We start from the raw sequence: 27,997 nt of genomic DNA on the forward strand, positions 1-27,997 counted from the left end.
CGCACGTTTTTCGAAACTTTCACCCTAGACACAGGCCAACATGATTTGGTTATACACACATCTTTCCCACATTTACCCCCCTTTCTCAAAATCATATACATTTTCAATGTATTAAATGAACAATAATATTCAATGCACATGGATGAGAAATTAGTTTTAATTCACCTAATTCCCATGCAATTTCTACAACACTCATAGTTATCCTCTACTGATAGTCAAAAACAAATATCTCTAAACAGATAAATAAATTTCATTAAAGATACACTTTTCCAAAATCTCAAAATGAGAGTAATAATACATATCCAACTCCACTATAATCATCAACATTACTTCAACTTCACAATTTCCAACATCAATTCCATTTTCTCTTTACAATCTCAAACATTCACATTTTAGGGCAAAATCTCATTCTCTTTGAAAATTAATTTCAATGTAGGAAATACCTCATTTCAACATATATCAACTCCAATTTCACACCCACAAGCTTTTTCAAGAAACCATTTGAAAATCCCTCTTTTTGATTTTGAGTTCAAACCCTAGGTTTTACCTCAAACCCCCATAACCACAATAATCTTTTGAAATAGCAAATAATTAAGATAAAACTCATACAAGAGTGTGAAGAATCCCTACCTCAAGCTTAGAAGATGATTGAATGAGAGATGGAAACCCAAAGACGCCAAAAACCAACTTTACTCCGATTAGAACAAAACCCTCGCCGAGCTCTATCTTTTTAACAAAGGCACATGGGGCAAAGGTCGACGAGTCTAGGTGTATTTGAGGGAAATATGTGAGTTTCAGAGAGAGAGTAAGAGAAAATAGGGTTTTGAAATGTTTAGAGAGAGAGAGAGGTGAAAAAGTGACTCAAAAAAGTGATTTTACGAACTGATATACGCACAGTTCGCTAGAGCGACTAGACACAATAAGTTGTTCCACTCGAGTGCAAGTAGCTTCGCTCAAGTGCAAAATACACACTTCTAGTAGTTTTGTAGACATAAGTCATTGCTCGAGCGAAGAATACAAACTCCCAGTAGTTTTGCAAACTTGCAAAAATACTGGATGTTCACAAAGACCACTTGAGTATAAGAAGCTTCGCTCGAGCGAAGAAACAAAAATTTGGACAACAAAAGTTTGAAAAATAAGTTACCAACCTATTCCAAACGCACACAACACTTCCCAAAGCCAAACTTAAAGAGATATGAGAGGAAAAAAGACAAACAACTGTATAAGGAAAAGAAACCTAAATCCAAAAGTCAAATGGGTCAAGTCTAAACCAAAAACGCTATAACCTCACCCCTTAAGGAATTTCGTTCCCGAAATTTAAACCAAACATTAAAATCATGTTTTAACCAATTACAACATTGATAATAATTTCAAATCATCACCATGACTTATCCACAGATCATCCATTCTCATCAACAAGACAAATATCTATTCATTATTGAATATACGATTCATATTTTCAAAACAAATACAATGTTTATATTACATTAAGATAACAAAGTCTCAATACATGTTCAAACATCAATAAACAAGCACGGATATTTCTCACGAACTTCCGCCTCACGCTCCCAAGTGGGCCTCGTAACTCCGTGGTGTCATTACAACGCTTTCACCAAAGAAATCGTCTTGCCTCGCAAGACTTGGTCTTGAGTATCCAAGACTCTAATGGGTATCTCCTTATACGAGGCATTCTCGTCTACCTCTAATATCCAACACGTGTAATGGATCCGGCTCATACTTCCGAAGCATACAAATATGAAACACATCATGTACCCTGAAAAGCTATGGCGGCAAGGCCAAACGATAAGCTACCTCCCCAATCTATTATAAGATCTCAAAAGGTCCAATAAACCTAGGAGACAACTTCCCGCTCTTTTCAAACCTCATCAAACCCCATCTAGGTAATATCTTTAGAAAGACATGATCTCCTACCTCGAAGGATAACGATCTCCTCCTACGATCAGCATAATTCTTCTAACGACTCTGAACCATGACCAATCTCTTACGGATAAGTACAACTTTCTCCGTCGCTTCCCGGGCTAACTCTGGACCTAACATAGGTGCATCGCCCACCTCGGCCCAACACACAGGAGACCTACACAATCGGCCATACAAGGCCTCAAACGGTGTCATACCAATACTCGACTGGAAGTTGTTATAGGCAAACTCCACTAAGGGCAAGTGTCTTTCCCACGACACCTTAAAGTCAATGACACAACCTCGAAGCATATCCTCAAGAATCTAAATAGTACGCTCGGACTACCCGTCAATCTGAGGATGATAAGCGGTACTGAAAGTCAACCTAGTGCCCAAGGCATTCTGTAGGCTCTGCTACAACTGAGTTGTAAAACGTGAATCTCTATCCGAGACAATAGTTATAAGGACCCCATAAAGTCGAACAATGTCCCTAATGTAAAAGTCAGTCAGATAATCTACCGAGTCACTCATGCACATAAGTACAAAGTGTGCTGACTTGGTCAATCGGTCAACTATCACCCAAATGGCATCACTACCCTGTTGAGTCCTCGGAAGACCCACAACAAAATCCATCGTGACATGCCCCCACTTCCACTCGGCTATAGGCAAGGGTTACAATAAACCCACTGGCCTCTGATGCTCGACCTTCACTTGTTGACAAGGCACTTCGACACAAACATGGCTATATCCTTTTTCATTCCCTTCCACTAAAACTGACGACTAAGATTGTGATACATCTGTGCGCCTCCCGGGTGCACCGCAAGGCATGAATGGTAAAACTCTTGAAGTACTTTCTCTCGGTAAGACTTTGACACAAAAAAACAATCAAGGTACCTAACACTTGAGTTGGAATACACGTTCAAGCCCCTTTCTACCTTCCCACTGGAGATCTTCTTAAGGAGAGATTCTACCTCAAGGTCACCCCTCTGTGCTTTTATCACTCTGCTCACAAGTGTAAGCTGTGCAATTACCGAAAACAAGGTTGCAAACTCAATGGACTTGCTAAGATACAAATCAAACTCACCAATAGCACCCAACATCTCATATTCCCGAATGAGAATACTAGCTACACTGCCAACGGATTTCCTACTTAAGGCATCAGCCACAACATTGACCTTTCTCGAATGGCAATGCAACTTAAAATCATAATCTTATATAAACTCCATCCACCTCCTTCGCCTCAGATTTAAGTCTTTCTATGTAAACAGATATTTTAGACTCTTGTGATTAGAATATACTTTAAACTTCTCACCGTACAAATAATGCCTTCAAATCTTCAAGGCAAAGATCACAGCTGCTAATTCTAAATCATGTGTAGGATAGTCCTTCTCATGTGTTTTCAACAGACGTGAGTCATAGACTACTACATTTCCCTCTTGCATCAAAACACACCCCAAACCTTCCCATAAAGCATCACAACACATTAAATAACCCAAACCCCTCTCAATACTGGAGCAGTGGTAAGTCTAACCTTAAGCTCTTGAAATGACTTCTCACAGGTCTCACTCCACACAAACTTAATTCATTTCCTCATTAGTCTAGTTAACAACGAGGCTAGTCTAGAGAAATCCTTCACAAACCGACAATAATACCCGACCAACCCCAAGAAATTACGGATCTCAGAGGCATTCTTAGGTTGTCCCCAATCTTGTACGGCTTCTATCTTGAATGAATCTACAGTCACTCCTTTCCCGGATGCCACGTGGCCTAAAAACTTTAATTCACTTAAACAGAATTCACATTTTCCAAACTTAGCATGCAGTTTATGGGCTCTAAGCAACTCTAGTACAACTCATAGGTGCTCCTCATATTCCTCCTTGGAGGGTGAGTAGATCAAGATGTCGCGCCACAAAGACGACTACAAAGCAATCTAAGAACTCATGGAAGATTTGGTTCATTAAGTCCATAAACATGGTTGGTGCATTAGTTAACCCAAAAGACATCACTAGGAACTCATAATGGCCATATCGCGTATGGAATGCCGTCTTCTAAATATTTTCCTCCCTTACCCTCAGTTGGTGATAACCCGATCTCAGGTCTATCCTGAAAAAACAACAAAACCTTTTCAACAGATCAAACAAATCATCTATACGAGACATTGGGTACTTGTTTTTAAAAGTTATCCGGTTCAACTTCCGGTAATCTATACAAAGTCGCAACACACCATCTTTCTTTTTGGCAAAGAGAGCCGGTGCTCCCTAAAGCGAAGTACTAAGGCGAATGAAACCCTTATCTAGCAATTCTTGGAGTTGAATCTTCAACTCATACAACTTGACGGGTGCAAATCTATATGGTGCCATAGAAATCGGTGTTGTGTCAAGCACTAAGTCAATAGAAAATTCAATCTCATGATGAGGTGGCAAACCAGTGAGATCCTCAAAAAAAACGTCCGAGTATTCACAAACTACCCTCGACAATTCAACTTGGACTTCCTCACACTCACTATCCAAGAAGTTTGCAAGAAGACAATTAAGTTCACTCCGACCACGTGGATCATACACCAGTGATAAAACTCTATCAACCCGGTCCCCCAAGAAATACAAACAATCACCGTTCAAGGTACATACAATAACTCTCTAACGGTAACAATCTATGACAGCCCGATACGATGACAACTAGTCCATACCCAATATAACATCAAAACTCAACATGTCAATCAATACAAATGCAAAAGAAAGTCAACGACCGGCAACCTGTATGTCACAATCCCGACACCCTTGTTCCAAGACAATCTCACCATCAATAAGTGAATCTACACTAAGTGGAGATGCTAACTAAGCCAATTCTAACCCCAATGCCGATGCAAATGGAGACGAAATTAAAGAGTGGAATACACCCGTATCAATCAACACATTAGCAATAGAATTGCATAACAAGAAAGTACTTCTCACAACTGAAGGTGTTGACACCAAGTCTAGCATGGTAACAGCATACACACACCCTGAAGGTCTCTGCTCCACCTGCTCACCACTCGGAGCACAAGTCTGAAGCACTAACTAAGCCGAAAAGGCTCCCTGATTGGTCCTCGAGGCCTGTGTTGATTGTACAGGCTGGTGGCTCTGTGCTTGCCTCAAACCAGACTACCCAACTGAGGGCAAAACCTTTTTAAGTGTCCTACCTGCCCACACTGATAACAAGTAAGCAGCTGCCCTTTCCCCATACTCTGGTTCTCAGAATGAGCCACTGATGAAACTGACCATTGCCCTCCTCGCCTTTGCGGGCAAGTTGGAGACTTGTGGCCCAACTGGCAACACTTAAAGCAAGTGAAATCTCCCTAACCACTTCTCCCAGAACTTGAACTCGGTACTGGAAAAGTGGACCTCGACTATGCTCCCTAAAACTGCTATGGGGTTGAACCCTTCTGCCTCTTACTGTCCCCTTGAACATCCAGACTCTCTTGGAGCCCCTCATCCACTCCTCCTCCATTTGCATCATGGTCTCAAGATGAGCCACCGACTCAACAAGTTGTCCGTAATCTCTGATCATTGAACCAACTACCTTGAAAAGAAGCTCAGTCTTTAACCTTTTCTCAAACTCCACACAACGGCGCTCCTCTGTCGCCACTAACTCTGGTGCAAACCTAGAGAAGCTAGTAAAGGCTACCTCAAACTTGGCGATAGGTATGTTAAGCTGCTTGAGCTTTGAGAACCGCTCCCTCAACTTCTTTCTAAACATGGAAGGTAAGAATTTGTCTTGGAAAACGTTGACAAAAGCCTCCCAGGTCACTCTAATGCGCCCACGCGCACACTTCCACCATTAACCCACATCTTCCTTCAGCTGGAAGGATGCCAAGGTCACTCTCAGTTTGTCGTCCTCGATGCCAAGCATCTCAAACGTCTTCACTATCTGCTTTAGCCACTCATCGACCTTTAGTGACTCCTTAGGGTCACCCAAAAACTCATTGATTCTTAACCCTGAGAATGTCCATGGATTCTTGCAAAGATCCGGCCATCTCGCAGGCCAAAGCGCCCATGGCTAGGGATGGCAATTTGAACCCAGCCCGACGGGGACCCGATCTCCCTACCCCGATTGGAACGGGTTTTTCTCGAAATTATCCCCATAAGGCTGGGGATGGTATTGAAAATTAAATCCCCGACGATTTTTGGACCGGGAACAAGGATAGGTTTCCCCCGACTCGGCCCCGGCCCAGATAATCCCCGAATAATTCCCCTAAGATTCCCGAATATTCCCTATATATATATATATATATATATATATAATATATGTGTTTATGTTTAGAGTTGAGTTGTCTGCCTCTCTATCTCCCACTCACTCACTCACACTCACCTCTTAGTCTCTCTCCTCTCAGCCTCTCCCTCTCTCTCTATTGCAGTTGTTCCTCACAATGTCGGCATCGGCGTCGGCGTCAGCGTCGACCGCGGTGGTGGCTCCTCCACTATCATCTCCCTCCTCTCATCTCGTGGATCTCCGATCTCACCGAACTCACCCATCTCGCCGATCTTTCCGATCTCCTTCTCAAGAACATCACGACAACGCCTTTCCTTTGCCAGACTCTGACGCCTTTCCCTTCACTGCCGTCAACGTCGTTGCCTTGCCGCCGATACCATCTCTCTGATTTTTTTTTTTTTGATCTATTATGTACGATGATGTTGATGATTTTGTTAATTATAGTGTAAATATAGACGATGTGTTATTGATGTATGATGTTATTCATCTGTTGAGTTGATCTGTTGATATTTTGTGATCTGCTGAGTTGATTTATTGATCTGTATTATTGGGTTTTTTTTTTTGACCGAGGAATTTTTGGGGTCTGGGAAACTCAATCCCCGTTAGAGGGACAGGGACGGGGATGATGATAGGTTCCCCGTCGGGGATCGGGACCAAAACCAGGGACGGGGAAATTATCAGCATCGGGGGACGAGAAGTGTGATCTTCGGCCCTGCCCCGCCCTGTTGCCATTCTTACCCATGGCCTACTAACCAACTAATTCGGCCACATTGGCCTAGCCAACCACTTCTTCTTGTGTCAGAATCTCATCCAGTAAAGGCACCTTATGCCTTCTAGGCCTACCGCCACCACGTCCCCATCCTGATATCCTAATAAAGGTAACAAAGAGATTAACACAATTACAAATATGCTGAAGCTAACTCACTCTCGTCCTAATGCGGTGGACAACAATAATTCACTCCACATAATCACATAGTCCCATAAACACATTCAAATTTCCCTCCTTAATAGTGACTGTCCCACAGCATTACTAGAGTTCTAATTAGAAACATCAGTGATCAAGTGCTCTTCTAATACAAATTCTAGAAACCCATAGACCCAATCAATATCTTAGGAATTAAATTCCATACCCATATAACCACATAAGTATATCATACATACAAATATCTTTATCAATCGAGGCAAACCCATTGTGATAATAACCACTTCCTACGTACCCAAAGTATTCAAACCCGATACACTCTAATACCAAGTAACACCCCGAAATAGTTAAAATAATCCACCTCCTAACAACTAATACATAGTAACATAAATGAAATGATAAACTTTCATTAATCAGAGTTTGATATACAAAATGTGACACATGCGATATACATTCATAAACAATACATCTTGAATCTATAGCATGTATTACAAGATTATGAAAAGAAATGAAAGCTAAACAGATAGCCATATGCCCTAAAGGCCTACATCTTTCCAAGTCAATGCCTGGGTATATCAAAAGTGAGTCTTAAGCTTAATACAAATAAAGCCTTAGGCTTGTACAAAATAATAACACTGAGTCTTCAACTCCACAGTCCTCCCAAGTTAGGTCCTTGGTGGAGGAATATTTCCAGCACTTGAAAATTGTTTTTTCCACATAAGGTGAGCCAAAACCCAGTAGAAACATTACAACACAATGTATAAATCTTAACAAAACTATATGGGTTTATGCATATGCAATGCTAGTACCAAAACACTTATATCCTTTTCAAAAGTTGAGCCATGCCAGGTTTATATAACAATTTTCAAAACCATGCCATTTATAATAGAAAACAGGGAGAAATCTCAAGCTAGTACAACCTTTTACGGTTTTGCCGTCCGCAATAAACCATCAAACAACACCCATGTAAACGTAGCCTATACAAGCGCTACTATTGCCATTTTACGGATATTTCATCCCCGAGAATCGACACACACGTATATGCATGTTTTTCGAGACTTTCACCCTAGACACACAGGCTAACTTGATTTTGTGATGTACATCTCTTTCTCACGTTCACCCCTCTTTCTCAAAATCATATACATTTTCAATGTATTAAATGAGCAACAATGTTCAATGCACATGGATGAGAAATTAGTTTTAATTCATCTAATTCTCATAAAATTTCTACAACACTCATAGATATCTTCTACCGAGAGCCCAAAATAGATATCTCTAAACAAATAAATAAATTTCATTATAGTTACATTTTTTTAAAATCTCAAGATGAGAGTGATAATACATATCCAACACCGCCATCATCATCAACATTACTTCAATTTTATAATTTTCAACATCAATTCCATTTTCTCTTTACAATCTCAAACATTCACATTTTAGGGCAAAATTCCCTTCTCTTTGAAAATCAATTTCAATGTAGAAAATACCTCATTTCAACATATATCAACTCCAAATTCGCACCTATAAGCTTTTCCAAGAAACTATTTGAAAATTCCTCTTTTTCATTTTGATTTCAAATCCTAGGTTTTACCCAAAACCCACAAACCACTATAATCTTTTGAAATAACAAATCACTAAGATAAAACTCATACAATAGTGCAAAGAATCTCTATCTCGAGCTTAGAAGATGATTGAAAGAGAGATGGAAACCCAAAGATGCCAAAACCAACTTTACTGTGATTAGAATGAAGCCATCACCGAGCTCTATCTTTTTAACAAAGGCACACAAGGGGCAAAGATCGACGGGTCTAGGTGTATTTGAGGAAAATATGTGAGTTAAGAGAGAGAGTAAGCGAAAATAAGGATTTGAAATGTTTAGAGAGGTGAAAAAGTGACACAGAAAAGTGATTTTACGAACTGATATACGCACAGTTCGCTCGAGCGCAAGATGTGTCGCTCAAGCGACCAGACACAATAAGTTGTTTCGCTCGAGCGCAAGAAACTTCACTTGAACGCAGAATACACACTTCCAATAGTTTTGCAAACCGAGGTCATCGATTAAGCACAAGAAGCTTCGCTCGAGTAAAGAATACAAACTCACAGTAGTCTTGCAGACCTGCAAAACTACTGGAAGTTCACAAAAATCGCTTGAGTACAAGTTTCGCTCGAGCGAAGGAACAAAAATTTGGACAACAAAAGTTTGAAAAACAAGCTACCAACATATTCCAAACGCACACAATACTTCCCAAAGCCAAACTCAAAGAGATACGAGGGAAAACAAGGCAAACAACTGTATAAGTAAAAGAAACTTGAATCCAAAAGTCAAATGGGTCGGATCTAAACCAAAAACACCATAAAAAATGTTAGACTATAAAAAACGAAAAATGAGGCAACATATAGAAGACAGGTGTACAAATCCATGCCTATTTCAAGTCCCTCGAAGACAAACTCTCCTTCACTAGTCAATTGTGCATTTTTCGTTCTCTCTTTGAGATAAGTTCTTTTGTTTTTAATTGGTTTTTGTGCAAGTTGTAGCAGCTGTTTGTTCGTGGAAATCTTGTCACTTGATCTTCATTAAGGCAACTTACAATAACTGGTTGGTTTAGTTTTATGGGTGGTTTTAGTTTTATCTAGCAATTTGATGCTATTTAGTTTAATTTCTTTCCTGCTTGAAAATGATATATTGTACTGATATATTGTACTGGAACTGTTTTGAAGGTTGTTTATTATTATTAATGAAGTTATATTTTCCCAAATATATATATATATATATATATATATATACATATATATATTGCAATATCATTCTTATTGATAAATAATGTATAAAATGAATATTGGATGTATACTATCGCTAATTCCCATGGAAATCAAGATCCTGTGTCACGTTTCAATGCTGAATTACTAGAATTGAATGCTCAGAATCTTAATTTAAGGGTTTTGAAAGCTTCACAATCGAACTATTGATGTATTGGCAAAAATCTGCACCCTGGATGCTGAGAGAATTTCATCTATCAGTAATTTCTCAGAAGTCCAGACTTAAATGGAACATTATAGCATTACTAGATGAAAAAAAAAAAAAAAAAGAAGGAGAAAATGAGAGCGCTTCTATTTGTAAATTTTCTTTCAACCTAATCTCTAGTGCGAGCAAATTGTTACAATAAACTCACTGCACCATTTTACAAGTGAGTTTATCGAATTTTGAAGTTATATTTCCTTAAATGCAAGCCAAGAATGATGCTCTGAAGGTGATTGTTGTATTGCATGACCTTTCTCTATTGAGAATTCAAATTAGAAATCTCTAAAATTGCGTTTTATTCATGGATTTGGGAAAGAATTTAGAAAGAAAAAAAGGAAATGTGTGTGAAATGTAACACATGCGTAAATTTCTTTCATATTTCCCTTTCCAAATCTCTACCAGCGTAAATTTCTTGAACTATGAAAAAGCAAAAAATAGGATATAAGTGAATGATAATCGAGAGATATGGTAATTGTCAAACAACAAGAATATGAAACCAGATCTAAATATTAAGAGTACTTGAGTCGAGAATGGAGAATTAGATGAAACAAATGAATATTGTTGACATTAAGGAATGCTTCTCAGTTGAGAAGAATATTCACAAACGGGTTGCTAGGTAGATAGCAAACAGTGCTACAGTGAGACGGAAAGCAAGGATGAATGATGAAATTCAACAATTGCAAAGAGAAATTAAAGATAAGACATATTCCTATTTCGAAAGGAGGAAGATTTGAGACGAGAGTAATATAAATCCATTGAAATTTAGTAGATTTAAAGGCTGAAGTACCACAGATGCTTTTGCAGTCTGAAAATAGAAAGGCCATTCCTAAGTAGCACATACACAACACAAACACGATAACACAACGATTTCTTTTATTCAAAAAAAAAAAAAAAAGGCAAGACTTAACATGCTTGAGACACCTTAAAATTTTATGTTCTTACAAATTTAGTATATGTCATATATATGAATGATTTAATCAAAGATGATAAAAAAAAGATATATGTAACACAGCGTATTTTATACATTAAAAAGCTAGATTTTTCATAACTTAAACATCAATATATTATATTATTCACATAGCAATTGCATTCTAAAGAATGCAAAACAATTATAGAACATGTAGATGCCTTAGCTTGTTTATTTCTACTTATGCATGTGCTTCAGTTGTATTTATGTAGTTTATGTGGTTTTCTTTTGTATACCTGCTCATATATCTTCTCTAAGTTTCCATCTATTATCTTTGATGGTAGGAGTCACAGATAAAAAAAATGAAAGATTTGTTCTATTACCTGGGAAATACCCTTGTAAATGTGTAAATTTTTTGTATTTATTTTATGACTTATTCACCCAAAAAAACAATTATAGAACATTGTATTACACACTGTGTTACATGAACTCTTTTACTTCACCTAGTGTACCCGTGTTTGCCGGATATGACAAAGGTAATAGTGTGGGATATGTGTTCACCACCTATGTCTAATATAAACACTCGGATACTAAGTTTATATAATTTATGAAGAAAAGGCACTCATATTGTAATGTCCCAGGTCTTAGACCTGACTTAAGCTCGTATATTTGAACTTATAAAGGACAAAACAGAAGAGTGTAGAAATGCCTTGAGCAACACCAAGCCTTCCTACACATGCAGCAAGTAGGGCCTGCACGTGTGGTTTAGTGCAGTGACTTTTGGATTTTTGGGCAGATCACCGCACGTAGGGCCTGCATGTGTGGTTTAGTGCAGTGGCTTTTGGATTTCTAGACAAGTAACCGCATGTGCAGCAGGGGTTCTGGAGGTGCGACAAGTTTGGCCACAGGTGTGATAGATGGGAGCAAAATTGAGATTTCTACCTGCAGTAGATCGCACATGTGCGACGAAGGGCTCCAGCACGTTCGGTGAAGGGCTTACGCACGTGCGGGCAGAGTCTTGCACCACCATGAAAATGAAATTATTTCTTCATAGCTTCACTAAAAAGCAATTTCCCCCAAAAAAATTAGACAATGCAATCAATGAATATATTTTTCTCTAATTTTTTTTCAAAATTATTTTTATTACAAAAAACCTCCTCAAAGAAAGGCCATACCTACAATCACAAACAACAAGTGCCAGTTAAACTATAAAGAATTCAACTCCCGGATGAACTTTAAAGAATTCAACTCTCGCTCATAAAAGGTTAAATTCATTTTACCCCCTTGTGATTTGAGACTAGATCACTTTACCCCTTATAGTTCAAATATAACCAAAAAGTCTTCATGTAATTTTAGACTAAAGTGCTACCGTTAAATTTTTCATCCAAACTAACGGAAAATATATCACACACCCCATTTTTAGAGTGGGTTTTATTTTCTGAAAAATTAAAGTGAAATTAATACAACAAAAAGACAATTTTACCCCTATTTTCTCCAAACCTAAAATTAGATTTTAATGTGTTAATTAAAATAAATTAAATTAAATCAAAATATAATTAAGAATTGGTCTAAAATATAAAATATAATTGAGAATTGATTTAAAATATAATTAAATAGAAATATAAAATAAATAATATTAATTAATAATTGAACTAAAATATAATTAAATTAAAATTAGATTAAAACAAATTAAGAATTACAATAAATAATTAAGAATTTATAATTAATTGTGATTTAATTGAATTAATGCTAAACATTATAAATTATGTGTATGAGAGATAAAAGGAAAGAAAATAACAAAAATATATATATATATATATATATATAGAATTTGAGAATATGATAGTCATTTTACATCTATAGTTAACGGTTATACTTTCGTCCAAAATTACATAGAAGTTTTATGACTATATTTGAACCATAAGGAGATAAAGTGCTCTAACCTCAAACCACAAAAGATAACATAAATTTTGCCCTGTTCATAAAATAAATATATAATCCCACACAACAGTCAATATCCAAGCTATAAAGATCAACAAAGAACTCGTTCAGCCTCTAGCCAACACAACCCTACTACCACCCAAAAAAATACAAAATTCTAATTCTGGATTCATTCAACTCAAATGCACCCCCCTTAATAGCTCTGTCTTTCGGATTCCATGAGCATATTACCTCCGCAAAATCTTCAATCAACTGCATGTAATTAACCCAAACATGCGACCAACACAAAATTATGGCTTCTAAAGCAGCCACATGTTCATCAATTTTTTATTAGGCGCACAGCTTCTAGCTATTCGGTTATATTTATTTGTGATCAAAACCAGTACATCAGTGCTTGCAACCTTGACTCTAGTACACTCATTGCTACAACCCAATATAAATTAGCAACTTGCTAGTTATAAATTTCAAGCAACACATCATCCAGCATCACTACAACAAAATTGAATTTTTACGACTTGCAACGCATGCCGTAAAAACTCTTTCACAGGATGCACACAAATGCCGTTATATGACATGCTGTGAAAAGTTGAGCTTCATTTACGACATGTTGGTAAAATTGTAAAAAGTAATAAATTAAACATTAATGATATACTTTGTATGTCATATATAATTTTTTAAGACATTTTTGTCATGCCTGCATGCCGTAGAAGATTATTTTTAATATATTTATTGCATACTTTGTATGCCATATATAATATTTTACGATATTTTCTTACATGTCATAAATCATCACACTTTTTACTACATAATTTTGTATGCCGTAGAATGTCATTTTTAATATATTTATGACATACTTTGTATGCCGTATATAATCTTTTACGACATTTTCTTACATGTCATAAATCACTACACTTTTCATGACATAATTTTATATGTCGTACAATGTTATTTTTAAACAAATTAATTTATATGTCAAACAAATTTGAAATTTTATTTTAAGAATATAAAATTAATTTATAGACTAATCATTTTGTACATTTTTGTACCCACACATATGATGAACAATATGACAATATTTTATTCTCCTCTTCACGCCAACACATTTGTTGTTCGTTAAATGAAGGTTCCAGCTTCCTGAATAAGAAACTAAACCGTTCGCAAATGTTAGAAAATACTTTGTCTCCACACCCACACAAAAGGCCAGTGAAAGATAGAAAACTCCAAAACGATAGTAAATATGCCCTAATAAAGACAACCATAATCCATTCAGAACTCACAAAAAAGGCCTCTAATATGTCAGCCTTGCTCCATTGGATTGAGAGACTATTTGGTGGTCTTAGAGCATTGGTGGTCTCAGAAGTGGTGGGTCTCACTACTCAAACCAATAAAAATCGAGTTAGGGCACAAGTTTTTGCCTTAGGAAGCTGGATAGTTTCCCCATTTGATTGCTAAGAAAATGTAGTCAGAAATAAATAAATAAAAAATCCTCACATTAAGAGAACCAAGGATAACAATCATCAATAAAAATTAATCAGAGACGAGCTGTGTTTATTTAGAATGACCACATTTTCTTACCAAATTTTGTTTACACGTGTAATCGCTATAGGGATGACAAATACAATTTCAAGACAGCCTAATTCACCCCATAAGGTAGTAAAAAAAATCCAAAATTTATGAACTTTTTAGATTCCCAAATACAAAACTAATGACTAAAAACAGAAAAAATAAAATAAAAAATAAAAAAATAACAACAAAGTGTAAGCAATTACCTTGTTGTTTCCACTGCTAGCACCACCTCCAGTCTTTTGTTCAGTACTCACTGATGTCTTTACAAATCCTATAACCACACAAAAAAAATCACTCGACACTACAGGAAATTTGAGTTTTAGCGGTGTTTTTAAATACCGTAAAAACTTATATCGACGTTTAATATTTTCGTTGCTGATACGGCTGCCGCAATAGCTTTACAACGTTTGAAAAACTTCGCTAAAAATATTAGACGGCTTTTTTTAAAACGCTGCAAAATCTTTGACGTCCGTTTTACCTTCCATCACAAACTAATGTATGACGTTATAATGAAGTCATTTAGTAGTGTTTTTTCAAAAACGCCACTTTTTTTTTTTAACTAATTCCTCCAAAAAAAAAAAAAAAAAAAAACGAGAGAATTTAATGGCAGCTTGAGAATTTAACTAAAAACACAAATGGCTCAAATTTACATATCCATATGCCAACCATGCATTAAGCTAATCACAATTTTTAACCACCTTGTACCACAAAACAATATAACATCTTGAACTTACAAGTCAAATACCAACTTGTGTAACTTTGATCACTTGCTGTTATCATGAGCAACAACAGTTATAGACCATATAAATGTATCATAATCTCAAAGCCACCTTACTCAAAAGTAACATTGTTCGGACAAAATTATTTAAAACAAAAGAAATGGCAAGATTAACAAATATAAACAAAAGATAGGCTAACCTGGGTTGGGAAATATCTGATAACATTGGTAGTGTTGCTTCTCCACAAAGCAATAATGCCTTCATCCTTAATTGTTTGGGCAAAGTAGTTAGAAATTCCTTTGTATGGTTCAGATAGCCAACCAGCTTTGATCATCTCATCCTGATTCTGAATCAATAGCTTAGCGCACTCTATCGGAGCAGCAGCAGTCTTGGATACAGCAGCAGAAACTCCTCCCATGAGGAAGTATCATAAAACTACGAAAACCTTTTTCTGAGGGAGCTTGTACAAAAACAGAGGATAGTGGTGATGCAAATTCCAGGCCAGTGCCTTGGAATGTTGGTGGTAGAGGACTCTACTGAACTCCATTTACATATGCATCAGTCATATTGTGTAAACCAGTATTCCTGGTGCGCAAGTTAGGAGAAATTCAAGATAAGAAATAAGATTGCCCATGTATCTTCTGGGAAATTGATGGAAGCTGTGATCCATCCACCATATTTGCAAAACACAATAAAGGTTCAAATACAAAGGAACAACAGAGAAAAGGGTTTTTCCCTTCCCAATCTTTTCGCTACTATAAACACCGGTGCCAAAATACAAAAAGAAATTCCATGGAAATACAATCAAGCATCCCAGGCAGTAAAACATCGATTGTAGAAGACTAACATGAGATGTACAGTTTTTTCGAGCACAGGTGAAGAATATCTGTAATTGTAGGTCGTCTAGTTATGTTGCCAATAATCAATATAAGCACACATATAAGCCTACAAGTTTACGTGTGTGCCCGATGCCCACAAGAAAAAATGAAAACAAACGAAAAGAGTCTTACTCAAGTTCGGTAAAGTCTTTGCGTCTTTTCATTTGCTTACCACTTAAGTATTTCCTATGTTTATTCATACCCAAAAAAATCAATCATAAATTACCCATTAGTCAAGTCAATAGCAGCATTCACCTATTCTAGCAATCTAAAATAACTCTACTAAGCAAAATGACAGGGAAAAAATATATGAATATATGAACCCCAGAGCCAAAAAAATTTAAAAATAAAAAAATATTATGGCAACTAAAATTAGTTCATTACAATACAAAATATATATCACAATAGAAGACATGGAACCTTGAAATAAGCAGTCCCTACAAAAAGCTATTATTTTAACATCATCAACAAAAATTCCAATCATAATTTCAGAAGGTTTAACAAGCTTTAACAAATTCCACCAACAAAAACTGATTTCTTTGAATTCCCTCAAAGCTTTGCAGATTTTTGTATTTAGTTGGTTTTCAAATAGTTTTAGTGTCTTTGTCAAATTATTTACAAATTAATTTCAAAATGCTAATTTTAAAATCCAGTCTGTTGGATACCTATCTATAGTTTACTACTTCCTCATGATGTTTAAGCACAAACTTCAACCTGTAGATTGTCGTCTTATAAGTACTATCTATATCTCAATCTTTTTGTTACAGAGTTATATCTAATTTGGTGAAATTTTGTATTCTGCAGTATTGCAAATGCTTTGGTCATAGCTAAATGGAAAATTAACCCAAGTTATGTGGCTGTAATGAGCTACTTTAGTTTGGTTTAATGAGATACTTCGTATAACGTTGAAGAGATATTAGGGTAAAAAGCTGGAATACCAAGACAAAAACAACATCAAAATCTCGTACAGAAGGAAAGGAAGTAGCGGAAGAGAGTTAAAGAAAAAAAGAGGGCCAGGGGGGTGGGGATTGAGAAACACAATAAAGGGGAAAGCCAATGGCCTTCCTTATGGCCTAGTGGCATGGGTGGCAGCACTTAGGTGCTTGCAAGGGTGAGGTGGTGGTGGTAAAAGAGGGGACCCAACTGCCTCCTTCTCCATCTTTTACTTGAAGCAGTAACCTGGAAGATTCTAAGACAAGCCAAATACATAAGCAATATGTTTAAAAAAAGCAATGAATTACCAACTCAAGGAACACACAAGGATCCAACTAAATGAGTTCTAGGAAGAAATCAAACTATTAAAATCCCTAAATGCCAAGTAAAGAAAGCCATGAAAGATGCTTAACAATAGAAATCTGAACAAGTTCTATGAAGCAAATAATGATTTATGATTAACATCCCTAAATGCCATGCTCCAAGTAAAGAACATAACATGAAACACAATTCAGAATTTTGTCGAATAGCAGTTTACACCAGTAGTCCTGAAGTTATCCTGCTGATTTTGCAAATAATAATCATATGTTAGTGTCAGCAATTTTATGATGTCAAGAAAACATGAAAAAGAAACTCACCGAAACATATATAAAACAGCAGGCATGAAATATTTGTAATGCAGGACAAATTTTCAAGACAATGGCTTAGACACCTTTTCAACCTATTATTTCTGGTATTAACCCATTCAAAAACTCAACTCTTGTTCTAGTGTTTATAATTTTCCCTTTATGTTTATGAATTTGAAAAGACAAAAAATTAGAATTAAAAATTTCTTAATGAGTTTTCTTCAACCACAATTTATCCCTAAAAAAATATTTAAAAAAAATAAATCCAAAAAATTTCAAAATACATCTCAAAACTCAAAATACAACTCAAAACTGCGATTATTTCATTTATACCCTTATACATTTACACAATTTTCAATGACCCCCCATACTATTTGAGTTACTATCAATTTTGCCCTTGCCGTCATATTTGAAACGAAAAAAGTTTTAAAAAAAATACATTTTGGCCCCAAATTTAAAAAGAAATATGCAGACCCACCCTTTCTTACCAGCAAACCACCACCACCAACCACCACTTCAACCCCTTCTATCTCCTTCGACATAACTCTGTTTCACCTCATTTTTACATCGTTGGATTCAACTCACGGTCTAGTTTTCGTATCACATCTCACACGTCTCGTTCTTCCTCTTTTTGCATGCTATCAAAGCTCCAAAAATTGATAAAAAAATAATAAGATTTTTCTCGTCGTTTTCGACTTTTCTTTGAGCTATCTTTTGGACTTCATATCTTTCTCGATTCTTGACGATTCTACTTTATTCTTTCGCCATTCTCTTCACATCATTTCCTACTTCGCCCTACACTACCTCGCTTTCTCACTTCATTGTGTAATGGGCGATTTTGGTATGCCGAAAGTTGTCCAAAAACTAATTTTGAAAATTTCAAAACATTCATCTTTTGTTTCTTTCTTCTTCATCTTCCTTATTCTTTTTCTTCTTCTTCTTCTTCTTCTTCACTTGTAACATGATGTAGAACATAGTTCTCGGTGGTAATGGAGCTGGTAATGGTGGTAGTGGCGATCCGGTGATGGCGGTGGGTTTGGTGTTGTAAGGTGGCAGTGATGGTAATGCTCATGGTGGCGGTAATGGAACTTGGTTGTGAAAAAGGTGGGTTTGGTGTTGTAAGGTGGTGGTGATGGTAATGATCATGGTGGCTGTAATGAAGTTCAGAGGCGGTGAAATTGGTGGTTCGGGTGATGATGTTGGTGAAGTTATGAAGGTGATGAAGAAATATATATCTTTATATATATATATATATATATACACACACATACATATCAATAATCTATTTCAATAACCCTGTTGAAATTGAATAGCTCCATGATTTTCTTCTTCTCTTCTTTCTCAAAATTCTTCATCGTTATCATGATCCAAGAAGATCTATCATCATCATGTAGCCTCTTCCGATTACGAACCAAGACAAATACAACAGAAAATAAGTTGATCGCTTGATCACTTTCAAACCCATTTTCATTTTGTCTTTAATTTCTTCACCTTCCTCTCATACTCCTCTGCAACCAACATAACAATAACCGCTATCTCTCTCTAGATCTCTTTGTGGTAGAAAATATGATATTATGATTATTGAATTGTGTTTTCTTTCATCTTTTCCACTAAAATAAAGAAAAAGCTTAAATGGATAATTGAAGAAGAAGAAGATCACTACCCGCCACCGAACTACATTACCGCCACCACTACTATCACCAGTTCTGTTACCACCTAGAGCCATGTTCCACATCATGTTATAAGTGAAGAAGAAGAAGAAGAAGAAGAAGAATGAGAATGAGGAAGAGAGAGGAGAAAGAAACAAAAGATGAATGTTTTGAAATTTTCAAAATTAATTTTCAGACTACTTTCGGCATACCAAAATCACCCATTACACGGTGAAGTGAGAAAATGAGATAGTGTAGGGCGAAGTAGGAAATGAAATGAAGAGAATGGCAAAAAAATGAAGTAGAACCGCCAAGAATCGAGAAACATATAAAGTCCGACAGATGGCTCGAAGAAAAATCGAAAACGAAAAGAAAAATCTTCTTCTTTTTTATCAATTTTTGGAGCTCCGATAACATGCAAAAAGAGAAAGAACGAGACGTGTGAGATGTGATATAAAAACTAGGCCGAGTTGAATCTAACGATGTAAAAATGAAGCAAAACGAGGTTATAACGAAAGAGATAGAAGGGCTTGAAGTGGTGGTTGGTGGTAAGAAATGGTGGGTTTGCATCTTTCTTTTAAAATTTAAGTCCAAATTTCAAATGTGATGGCAGGGGCAAAATTAATAGTAACTTAAATAGTATGGGGATACGCGTGAAAATAATAGTAGTTTGGGGGATCATTGAAAATCGTGTAAAAGTATAGGGATATAAATGAAATAATCTCCTCAAAACTCATAATTAAACAAATTTTCTATTTTCAAAACTCATAATACAAAATACAACTCCACACTCAAATCATAATTTTAAAAATAATTTTAAATAATAAAATAAAAAAATAGTTTTTTGAATTTTTTTTTTTTTTAAATAGAGTTTTGAAAAGAGTTTGGTTTTGAATTTTGAAAATAGTTTTAAGTAGTGGTGGAGCCAGGAATTTAATATATAAGGGCGCACTTATTAATTATATTCTCAAAATTTTTCAACCCCAATCAATAACAATAACATAATAATAATTTTTCGAGCTAATATTAAATATAAAAAATTAATATTCATTACAAAAAGTTTTTAATTTTAAACTTTTACAGTTGACCCAGACGAATTTTCATCTTTTGAAATTTTTTCATGATAGTATCATTGTCAATGCCATCAAAAATCTCTCTCAATGTAGACAACCAATCTATCATTCATCCATTCATCACCCACTCGGTTCCGTAACCGATTCTTCACAATATTCATAGCTGAAAATGCTCTCTCAATAGTAGCAGTTGCAACAGGTAAGACTAATGCTAAAGTGGAGCAAATACACCAATGGATATACTTTGTCTTTTCCAATCTCTACCATTTTCTTAGCAAGATCGGCAATTTCATTTAACCTTGAAAACTCACTACTGGATAGCATATCGATAATATATGTATCAAGTTGATCATTAAGTATTAATAACTACAAATTCATATTTTTAATTTTAGCACAAATCAAATCCCTAATTTTAGCACAACCAACAAACCAAAATCCCTAATTTTAATATAAATCACCACCAATTAAAATTAATAATTTTAGCATATCAAAATCTCTTATTTTAACATAAATAATAACAAATAAAATTGCAAAAAATAATAAATAACTATAATTTAATACTCATAATTTTTATTTAAAAGTAAAAATTAATAAATAAAGTTATCTGTAAACAATGAAGATAAGATACCAAGGTTGTAATGTGGTCCCAAATCTATGTTGTGTGTGATCCTAATCTGATAAATTGTGAGTCAGTAAATTGCAAAGCAACAAAGGGAGACAAAGAAGACAGAAAATATGAAGACACTTAATAAGTACTGTGAATAAATAAATAAAAACAGAAACAATTTCACACGCTTTTAGGGTTTTAGCCTTGCCGTAATTAGAGTTATGTGCACTCCACCCAAAAAAAGTTGTGTGTTAGTGTTTTGTTGGGATTGGGACTAAAAACAAAAAATAAAAACCAAACAAAATGTGGGTGCATGTGTTAGTGTGTTTGGGTAAAATTGGGAGTGTTGTGTATAGGAGGGGCAAGACAGTGTGTAAGCTAAGACACCAAAAAAAATAAAAATTGAAAAGTCAAGGGGGCACATGGCCCCCCACGCCCCTATGTCCCTCTGCCGCTGGTTTTAAGTTGTTCATTTGGTTATAAGTTTTGAAAATAATTTTTGAATTAAGCTCTAAATTGTGTGTTTAATTATAAGTTTAAAATTTTTTTGATTGGAATTACAATTTGAAAGCACAACCAAACGCTGCCTTTATATTTTGTCGATTCCTCACCTATAAGAATGAAACTTAATTTCATTACTAGTTTTCATCAAAAAAGCCATGTCTGTTGTTGCTTTGCTAAGCAAAACAGCCTGTTCAAAAAAATATCCTAGCCTCACAACGCACAGCCCAAACATACAAGCATACATGAATTCAATCACATAACACTTTCTAAATATAAGGTTATATCCATGCAGTACAAATATTAGATATCCAAATTAATGCCTCATAAAATCCTTCCAAGACATTTACTACATGTTTCGAACATAAGGTGATTGCAACAAAATAATGGTCAAAGGGTTCTCTTAGGTTGGACCCTTAACCTTTCGATGCTCTTGGATGGTTCTGTTTCGTTCTTGGATGGCTCTGTTTCGATGGTTCTGTTTTGTTCTTGGATGGCTCTGTTTCAATGTGGTTGCTAAACTTTGGGTTTGTTTAGAGTTGTACTGTGGTGGGTTGAGAGCTTTCCCCTTTTTTCTTATTTTCCTTTTGTTCTTAGTTCTATGTTAGTTGAATTCTTTTTAACCAATGCCGGTAGATTGTGCTACAAATGAGTGGGCTTGCCATTTCATACTAACCTACTTGGGATAAGAAGGTTCGTGCTTTGATGCTTATAATACTCCCCGTTTCATCTTTTTTTATTTGGTTTTTATATAAAAATTTACCTCAATTCTTATCAATAAAGATTTCAGGCCCCGTTTGTTTGGGGTTATAGCAAAAGGATTAGGATTACTAATGCCTTGAGACTAGTATATGGTGTTTGTTTTGAGAGATAGCCTTGGGACTACTAATACCTTGGGACTAGCTAATACCTTGGTATTACTAATACCTTGTTTGTTTTGAGAGATGGGGAGAGTACTACTAATACCTTGGTATTACTAATACCCTTGTGGAGGGGATTCATAGTGAGGAGGTAGGGATGGTATTGGTATTAGAAAAATAGTGAGGGGATTAAAAAAAAATTTATTTTTTTTATTTTTTATATATTAGGAATTTCTTTTTAAATATTAATGTTTAATTTTTATATTTTTTTATTTGTTTTATTATTTTATATAAAAATAATTTAACAATTCCTCACTATTAATCCCCTCACTATCAATCCCCTCACTATCAAACGACCCTCACTAACAATCCCCTCACTATTAATCCCCTCACTATCAATCCCCTCCGTTCTATTTCTAAAAACAAACGGGGCCTCATTCTTTTCCTATGATTTATATGTCACAACTCAAAAAGATCACCCCATTGAGCCCAACAAAAACATCCTGAATGCCAAATATAGTAACCATTCAATACACAGTATTATATGGAGACTAAATTGATAAATATGAAACTACAACGACACTGAGGGCAAATTTTAGAGGCCAAACGTTTTTTTAATTCTTTTCATTTTTTTAATTGTAATATTTGTTCCAAAAATACCCTTAAATATAATGATGAATTCGAACAACTTTTGATATAGAGAGCATTTTTATACACATTCAGGGATTAGAGTGACACCATGTGCATACTTTAGCAACCAAAATCATGTTAATTTTTTAGTTTAAATAAAGTGCTTATTGGTTGAAGTTTTATATGATTGATTATGTTAACAGAAGTATATCATAATTTTTTTTTTTTTTTTTATAGGGTACATATTCTCCTAGTATCCATGTGAATTGAATGGAAGAAGGAATTTTAAACAAAGTTCGAAAGCAAGCTGGTTACAGTAAGAATATTAAATATCAACTATTGATTTTTTAAAATAATTTTAAACTATAATATTTGTATTTAATTATTTATTATTTTTATAGATTGTTGTTGGGCAATGGTATCTGCTGCCACTATTGAATCAGTCAATAATATATAGAATCGACCTACAGAATTATTGCAATTATCAGTACAAGAGTTAGTAAATTGTGTGAAACCAGAGGAGGAAAGTTGCTATACCTGTTCCATAAACAAGGGTTACAAGTACGCCATGCAATTTGGAATAAGAATGGAGGCAGATTGTCCTTATATAGTGAAAAAACAACCCTGCTGTGAGAAGCCTAGCCATATGATAATTTCTACGTAGTTGCTATATAATTTTTTTTAATGAAAAACATTAATTTTCATTCTAAATAATATTATTGAATTTTTAATTTTTTGTATGTGTGTAATATGTAATGGGCTTTGAAGATTGAAAATTTCAAAGAAATGGCTAACGGAGACGAGATTGGACTTATGGAGGCTGTTAAGAATCAACATGTGGATGCAACACTTTATATCACCCATGAATTACTGGAATACAAAGAGGTTTGAAAACAAATTTAATGATGTATTGTTTTATTAGTTTAATTGTTGTCTCTCTATATAATGTTCTTATGTTATATTGTTTTTTTAATTATTTTATTTTATGATTATGATTAGGGCATATATGAAGGACCACCATGTGATTCAAAGGTAAAAAGTTGTTCAGTTGGGGAAGTGATGATGAGACTAAGAAAAATTTTTGGTGGATCAAGAACTCATGGGTCGTCAGTTGGGAAATCAATGGATTTGCAAAAGTTGTTCAGAACTCTAGCCTTCCAAAAGGCAGTGCACCTGTTCTGTTTAGAGCATCATACCCTATTCTATTTTGAACTGAAAAACCAAGTAACCAAACAAGAGAAGATTATGCCATTTACTTGGTTACTTGGCTTTTCAGTTCAAAACAGAATAGGGTATAATGCTCTAAACAGAACAGGTGCACTGCCTTTTGAAAGGCTAGAGTTCCGAACAACTTTTGCAAATCTATTGATTCCGCAACTGACGACCCATGAGTTCTTGATCCACCAGAAAATTTTCTTAGTCTCATCATCACTTCCCCTACTGAACAACTTTTACCTTTGAATCACATGGTGGTCCTTCATATGCCCTAATCATAATCATAAAATAAAATAATTAAAAAAGCAATATAACATAAGAACATTATATAGAGAGACAACAATTAAACTAACAAAACAATACATCATTAAATTTGTTTTCAAACCTCTTTTTGTATTCCAGTAATTCATGGGTGATATAAAGTGTTGCAACCACAGGTTGATTCTTAACAGCCTCCATAAGTCCAATCTCATCTCCGTTAGCCATCTCTTTGAAATTTTCAATCTTCAAAACCCACTACATATTACACACATACAAAAAATTAAAAATTCAATAATATTATTTAGAATGAAAATTAATGTTTTTCATTAAAAAAAATTATATAACAACTACGTAGAAATTATCATATGGTTGGGCTTCTCGCAACAGGGTTGTTTTTTCACCATATAAGGACAATCTGCCTCCATTCCTATTTCAAATTGCATGGCGTACTTGTAACCCTTGTTTATGGAACAAGTATAGCAACTTTCCTCAGGTTTCACACAATTTACTAACTCTTGTACTGATAATTGCAATCAGCTTGCTTGTTTTCATTTTTCAAAACACTTTTCAGAAAATTCTACATTCTTATTTTCTGTTTTTTTTGTTTTTTTTGTTTTTACTGAATTTTTTTAATATTTTAAACAACTTTTTTACTTTTTAGACACCTAATATAAATACACCTAAAAAGCAAATTGTAAAAAAAATCTTTTAAAAATTCACTAAATACCAAAAATACAAAAAAAAATACAAAAATTCAGTATATTTTTTGTATTTTTATGTATTTATTAATTTTTTAAAATATTTTTTCACAAAGTTTTTACTTTTTAGATATATCTAACTAAGGTGCATCTAAAAAAGTAAAAAAAAAAAGTTTAAAATTTAAAAAATATTCACTAAAACCAAAAGAATACGAAAACCAAAAAACTCAATTTTCAAAAAACTTACTCAAAAAACTCAAACCAAGCACACTGAATAATTCTGTAGATCGATTCTATATACTATAGACTGATTCAATAGTGACAGTAGATACCATTGCCCAACAACAATCTATAAAAATAATAAATAATTAAATAAAAATATTATAGTTTAAAATTATTTTAAAAAATCAAGAGTTGGGGAAGCCAATTTTTGTAAGTACTTGTCAAACAATGCCCAATTACAACTTTGTGGTATAAAAAAGCACTGGATATACATTTATATCCACTTCTATGATGACAGAAAAGTAAAAGGTGAAATAGCAAGGGCTATTTCATATATGAATGCTAACCATGGAGTAAAAAGCACATCCAAATAATAAAGTATTAACAAACCTCAGCCCATGATGGCTCCAATTCAGTAGCTCCTGTCAAATAATTGGAACTCATGAATACAATGTCTACTTGGGTAATATATATGGAAAATAAATCATTACACAAAAAACAAAATTTGAACTCCAATAACAATACAGAGCTAAAATGATTTCTACAAGCAAAGAAAATCTGAAAATATTTGCAATTTGAACAGGGAACCAAATCTGAAGATTGAAGAAGACATCAAAATTTTATTTGGGTCCAGCTGCAAAATAATTTCTGAAGTAGTAAGCTTCTAAATGATAAGCTAACAACCAAGTGATGAGCCATTAATAACTGCATTATTCAGCGTAATAAAAGAAGTCTACAGTTGTACAAGAAAATAAAGAACTGGGACTCACGAGTTGCCGCCATCAAAGCATTCCATGCTTCTCCAATTTCAAGTAAAACTTGAGCCTTCTGCTCATGTAAAACTGCTCTTTCTGGCATCAAAGTAATAGCAGCTTCCCACTTCCCAAGAGCTTCATGGTACCTCCCATCCTTCAGAAATGAAAGTGGGAAAGAGTTATCAGAACGAGCAAGGAAAAAACGGAATGGAAAATACATGACAGATATATAGAACTACATTTTGCAAATGGTCATGTAGCAAATAAATATGTATGAATGTCTCCCTTTGAATTTTCAAGCATTTGAAAGGAATGACTTTGCACCTGAGGATGTTGTTTTCAGACAACTACAAGAAATTCAACTGGCTCAAGAATATACCACACCAGGTCATGAACACAGGTTGCAAAAACGGAGCACTGTTGAGCCAAGGATGAAAACCAACTATAATTGTCTTGCAACAGGTTAATTTCTCCAATCTCATATTTTATAAATGGAGGAATGGGCTGCCAAACAAAGTCTGGACCCCATGGCAATAAAACTTCTCTACAACAGTAATGGATCAATTTGGAGTGAATATGAAGCATTACATTGTAAATACTGTTTCCATAACTTTAGGAAACTTCAATCTATATATTTCATTCAGTTTTAAAATCCATGAATTGCAAATGTTGCAGCACGGAAGTACAAAAGCAACTATAGGGGTTGGTCAGTCTGGGAATCAATTCTTGTCATTGACAGGGGAGAAGAACACACACAGATACACAGTAAGAAAACTAAAAAATGAGAGAAAATACACACTAATTGTAACTCCATCGTATAAGATTTTTTCATTTATTTTTCTTTTATCAGCTACCTCCATTGCACAAAAATTTCACCAAAAACACAATTTGAAGTATTACTTTCCCATCTATTTCAGTCGGCTATAAAAATCCTATTTGCACTTTCAACTCTATCAAGGATCATATTTATAACTAGAACACTGTTGAAGATGCAGAAAAATTCTAATGATTTGACAATGTAGTGGCTTTTAGACTCTAAAATAAAATGTGTACAAAGGTTTACAACTTGATGAAAAATATCCCTTTGTTATAAAACAATTTCCCCAACCTAAGACACATTATTCCACTGCTTTTGTTTCCTTTTTCCATTCTTCTGCAAACCTTAAGTTGATAAACTTTTAAACTTGGAACAAGTACTCTCTCACTAGGATATATAGTAAAATTCTTCTATTTCAGGTCTGAATTCTGATCTTTACATTGAAATTATGTTATTTTAACACAGTTTCTAACCCTTTTTTCAGTTTCTCATTTTCCTTTCTTTCTTTGCCTTTATATGTTTTTATTGTTGAATTGCAAAAGATAAGAATACAATTTGCAGCTCATTCAGGTCTAAGGTAGTGTCATTTCCAGTTCGAGAGCATTTCTGCAAGGAGCATCAATGGTCACAGGAAATGGATTGGAACTAATTACAAGACTGCTTCCCCATCTAATATTCCCTCTTCGTTGGAACTTTGGATTTTGTAATGGAACTGATGAAGGAATTCTTTCATATGGAACTGTGGGATAGTAAAGCTGAAGCTTTATCGGTTTTGGGCTAGAAAACAGTTATAGAAAGAGTGATGTTTGTAATGGATTTGAAGCAACTTGCAGGAGAGTAGAATAGTCATCTTTTCACATGCATTTAGTGTGAAGGAACCCTCTGAGGTTCACATTTTCAAACTCCTCTGAGGTTCATTATCCGAAACTTCAAACAAGCCCATATTTCTTTATAATGATATAACAGCTATTTTACCCCATCAGATGGCTGGTTGTATTGAGAAATCTCAGACTAAAAATCCTTATTGGTAGGC

General features: G+C 34.8%; 1 protein-coding gene across 7 annotated transcripts in view; it reads right to left on the reverse strand.

The window, feature by feature from the left end:
* The window catches only part of LOC145789340 (uncharacterized), a 30,813-nt gene that overhangs the window by 661 nt on the left and 2,155 nt on the right, over positions 1-27,997 (reverse strand). Inside the window, exons 2-6 of one of the 7 annotated variants that reach the window (XR_014364657.1) lie at positions 26,163-26,301; positions 25,783-25,814; positions 15,439-15,772; positions 14,724-14,791; positions 11,417-12,072 (exon numbers count right to left, since the gene is read on the reverse strand). Coding sequence is in view for 3 of the 7 variants with exons in the window: in XM_082921194.1 (XP_082777320.1) it covers positions 17,213-17,296; positions 25,783-25,814; positions 26,163-26,301 (255 nt within the window). In the remaining 4 variants the exon portion in view is untranslated. Of the gene's footprint in view, positions 1-11,416; positions 12,073-14,723; positions 14,792-15,438; positions 15,825-17,131; positions 17,307-25,782; positions 25,815-25,837; positions 26,027-26,162; positions 26,302-27,997 lie in introns of those variants that run through there. The other 6 variants (XR_014364658.1, XR_014364659.1, XM_082921194.1 and 3 more) reach the window with 6 other exon arrangements.

This window comes from Camellia sinensis, chromosome 3 (assembly GCF_055761805.1).
Source record: "Camellia sinensis isolate YWXY chromosome 3, ASM5576180v1, whole genome shotgun sequence".
Classification (NCBI taxonomy): Eukaryota; Viridiplantae; Streptophyta; class Magnoliopsida; order Ericales; family Theaceae; genus Camellia; species Camellia sinensis.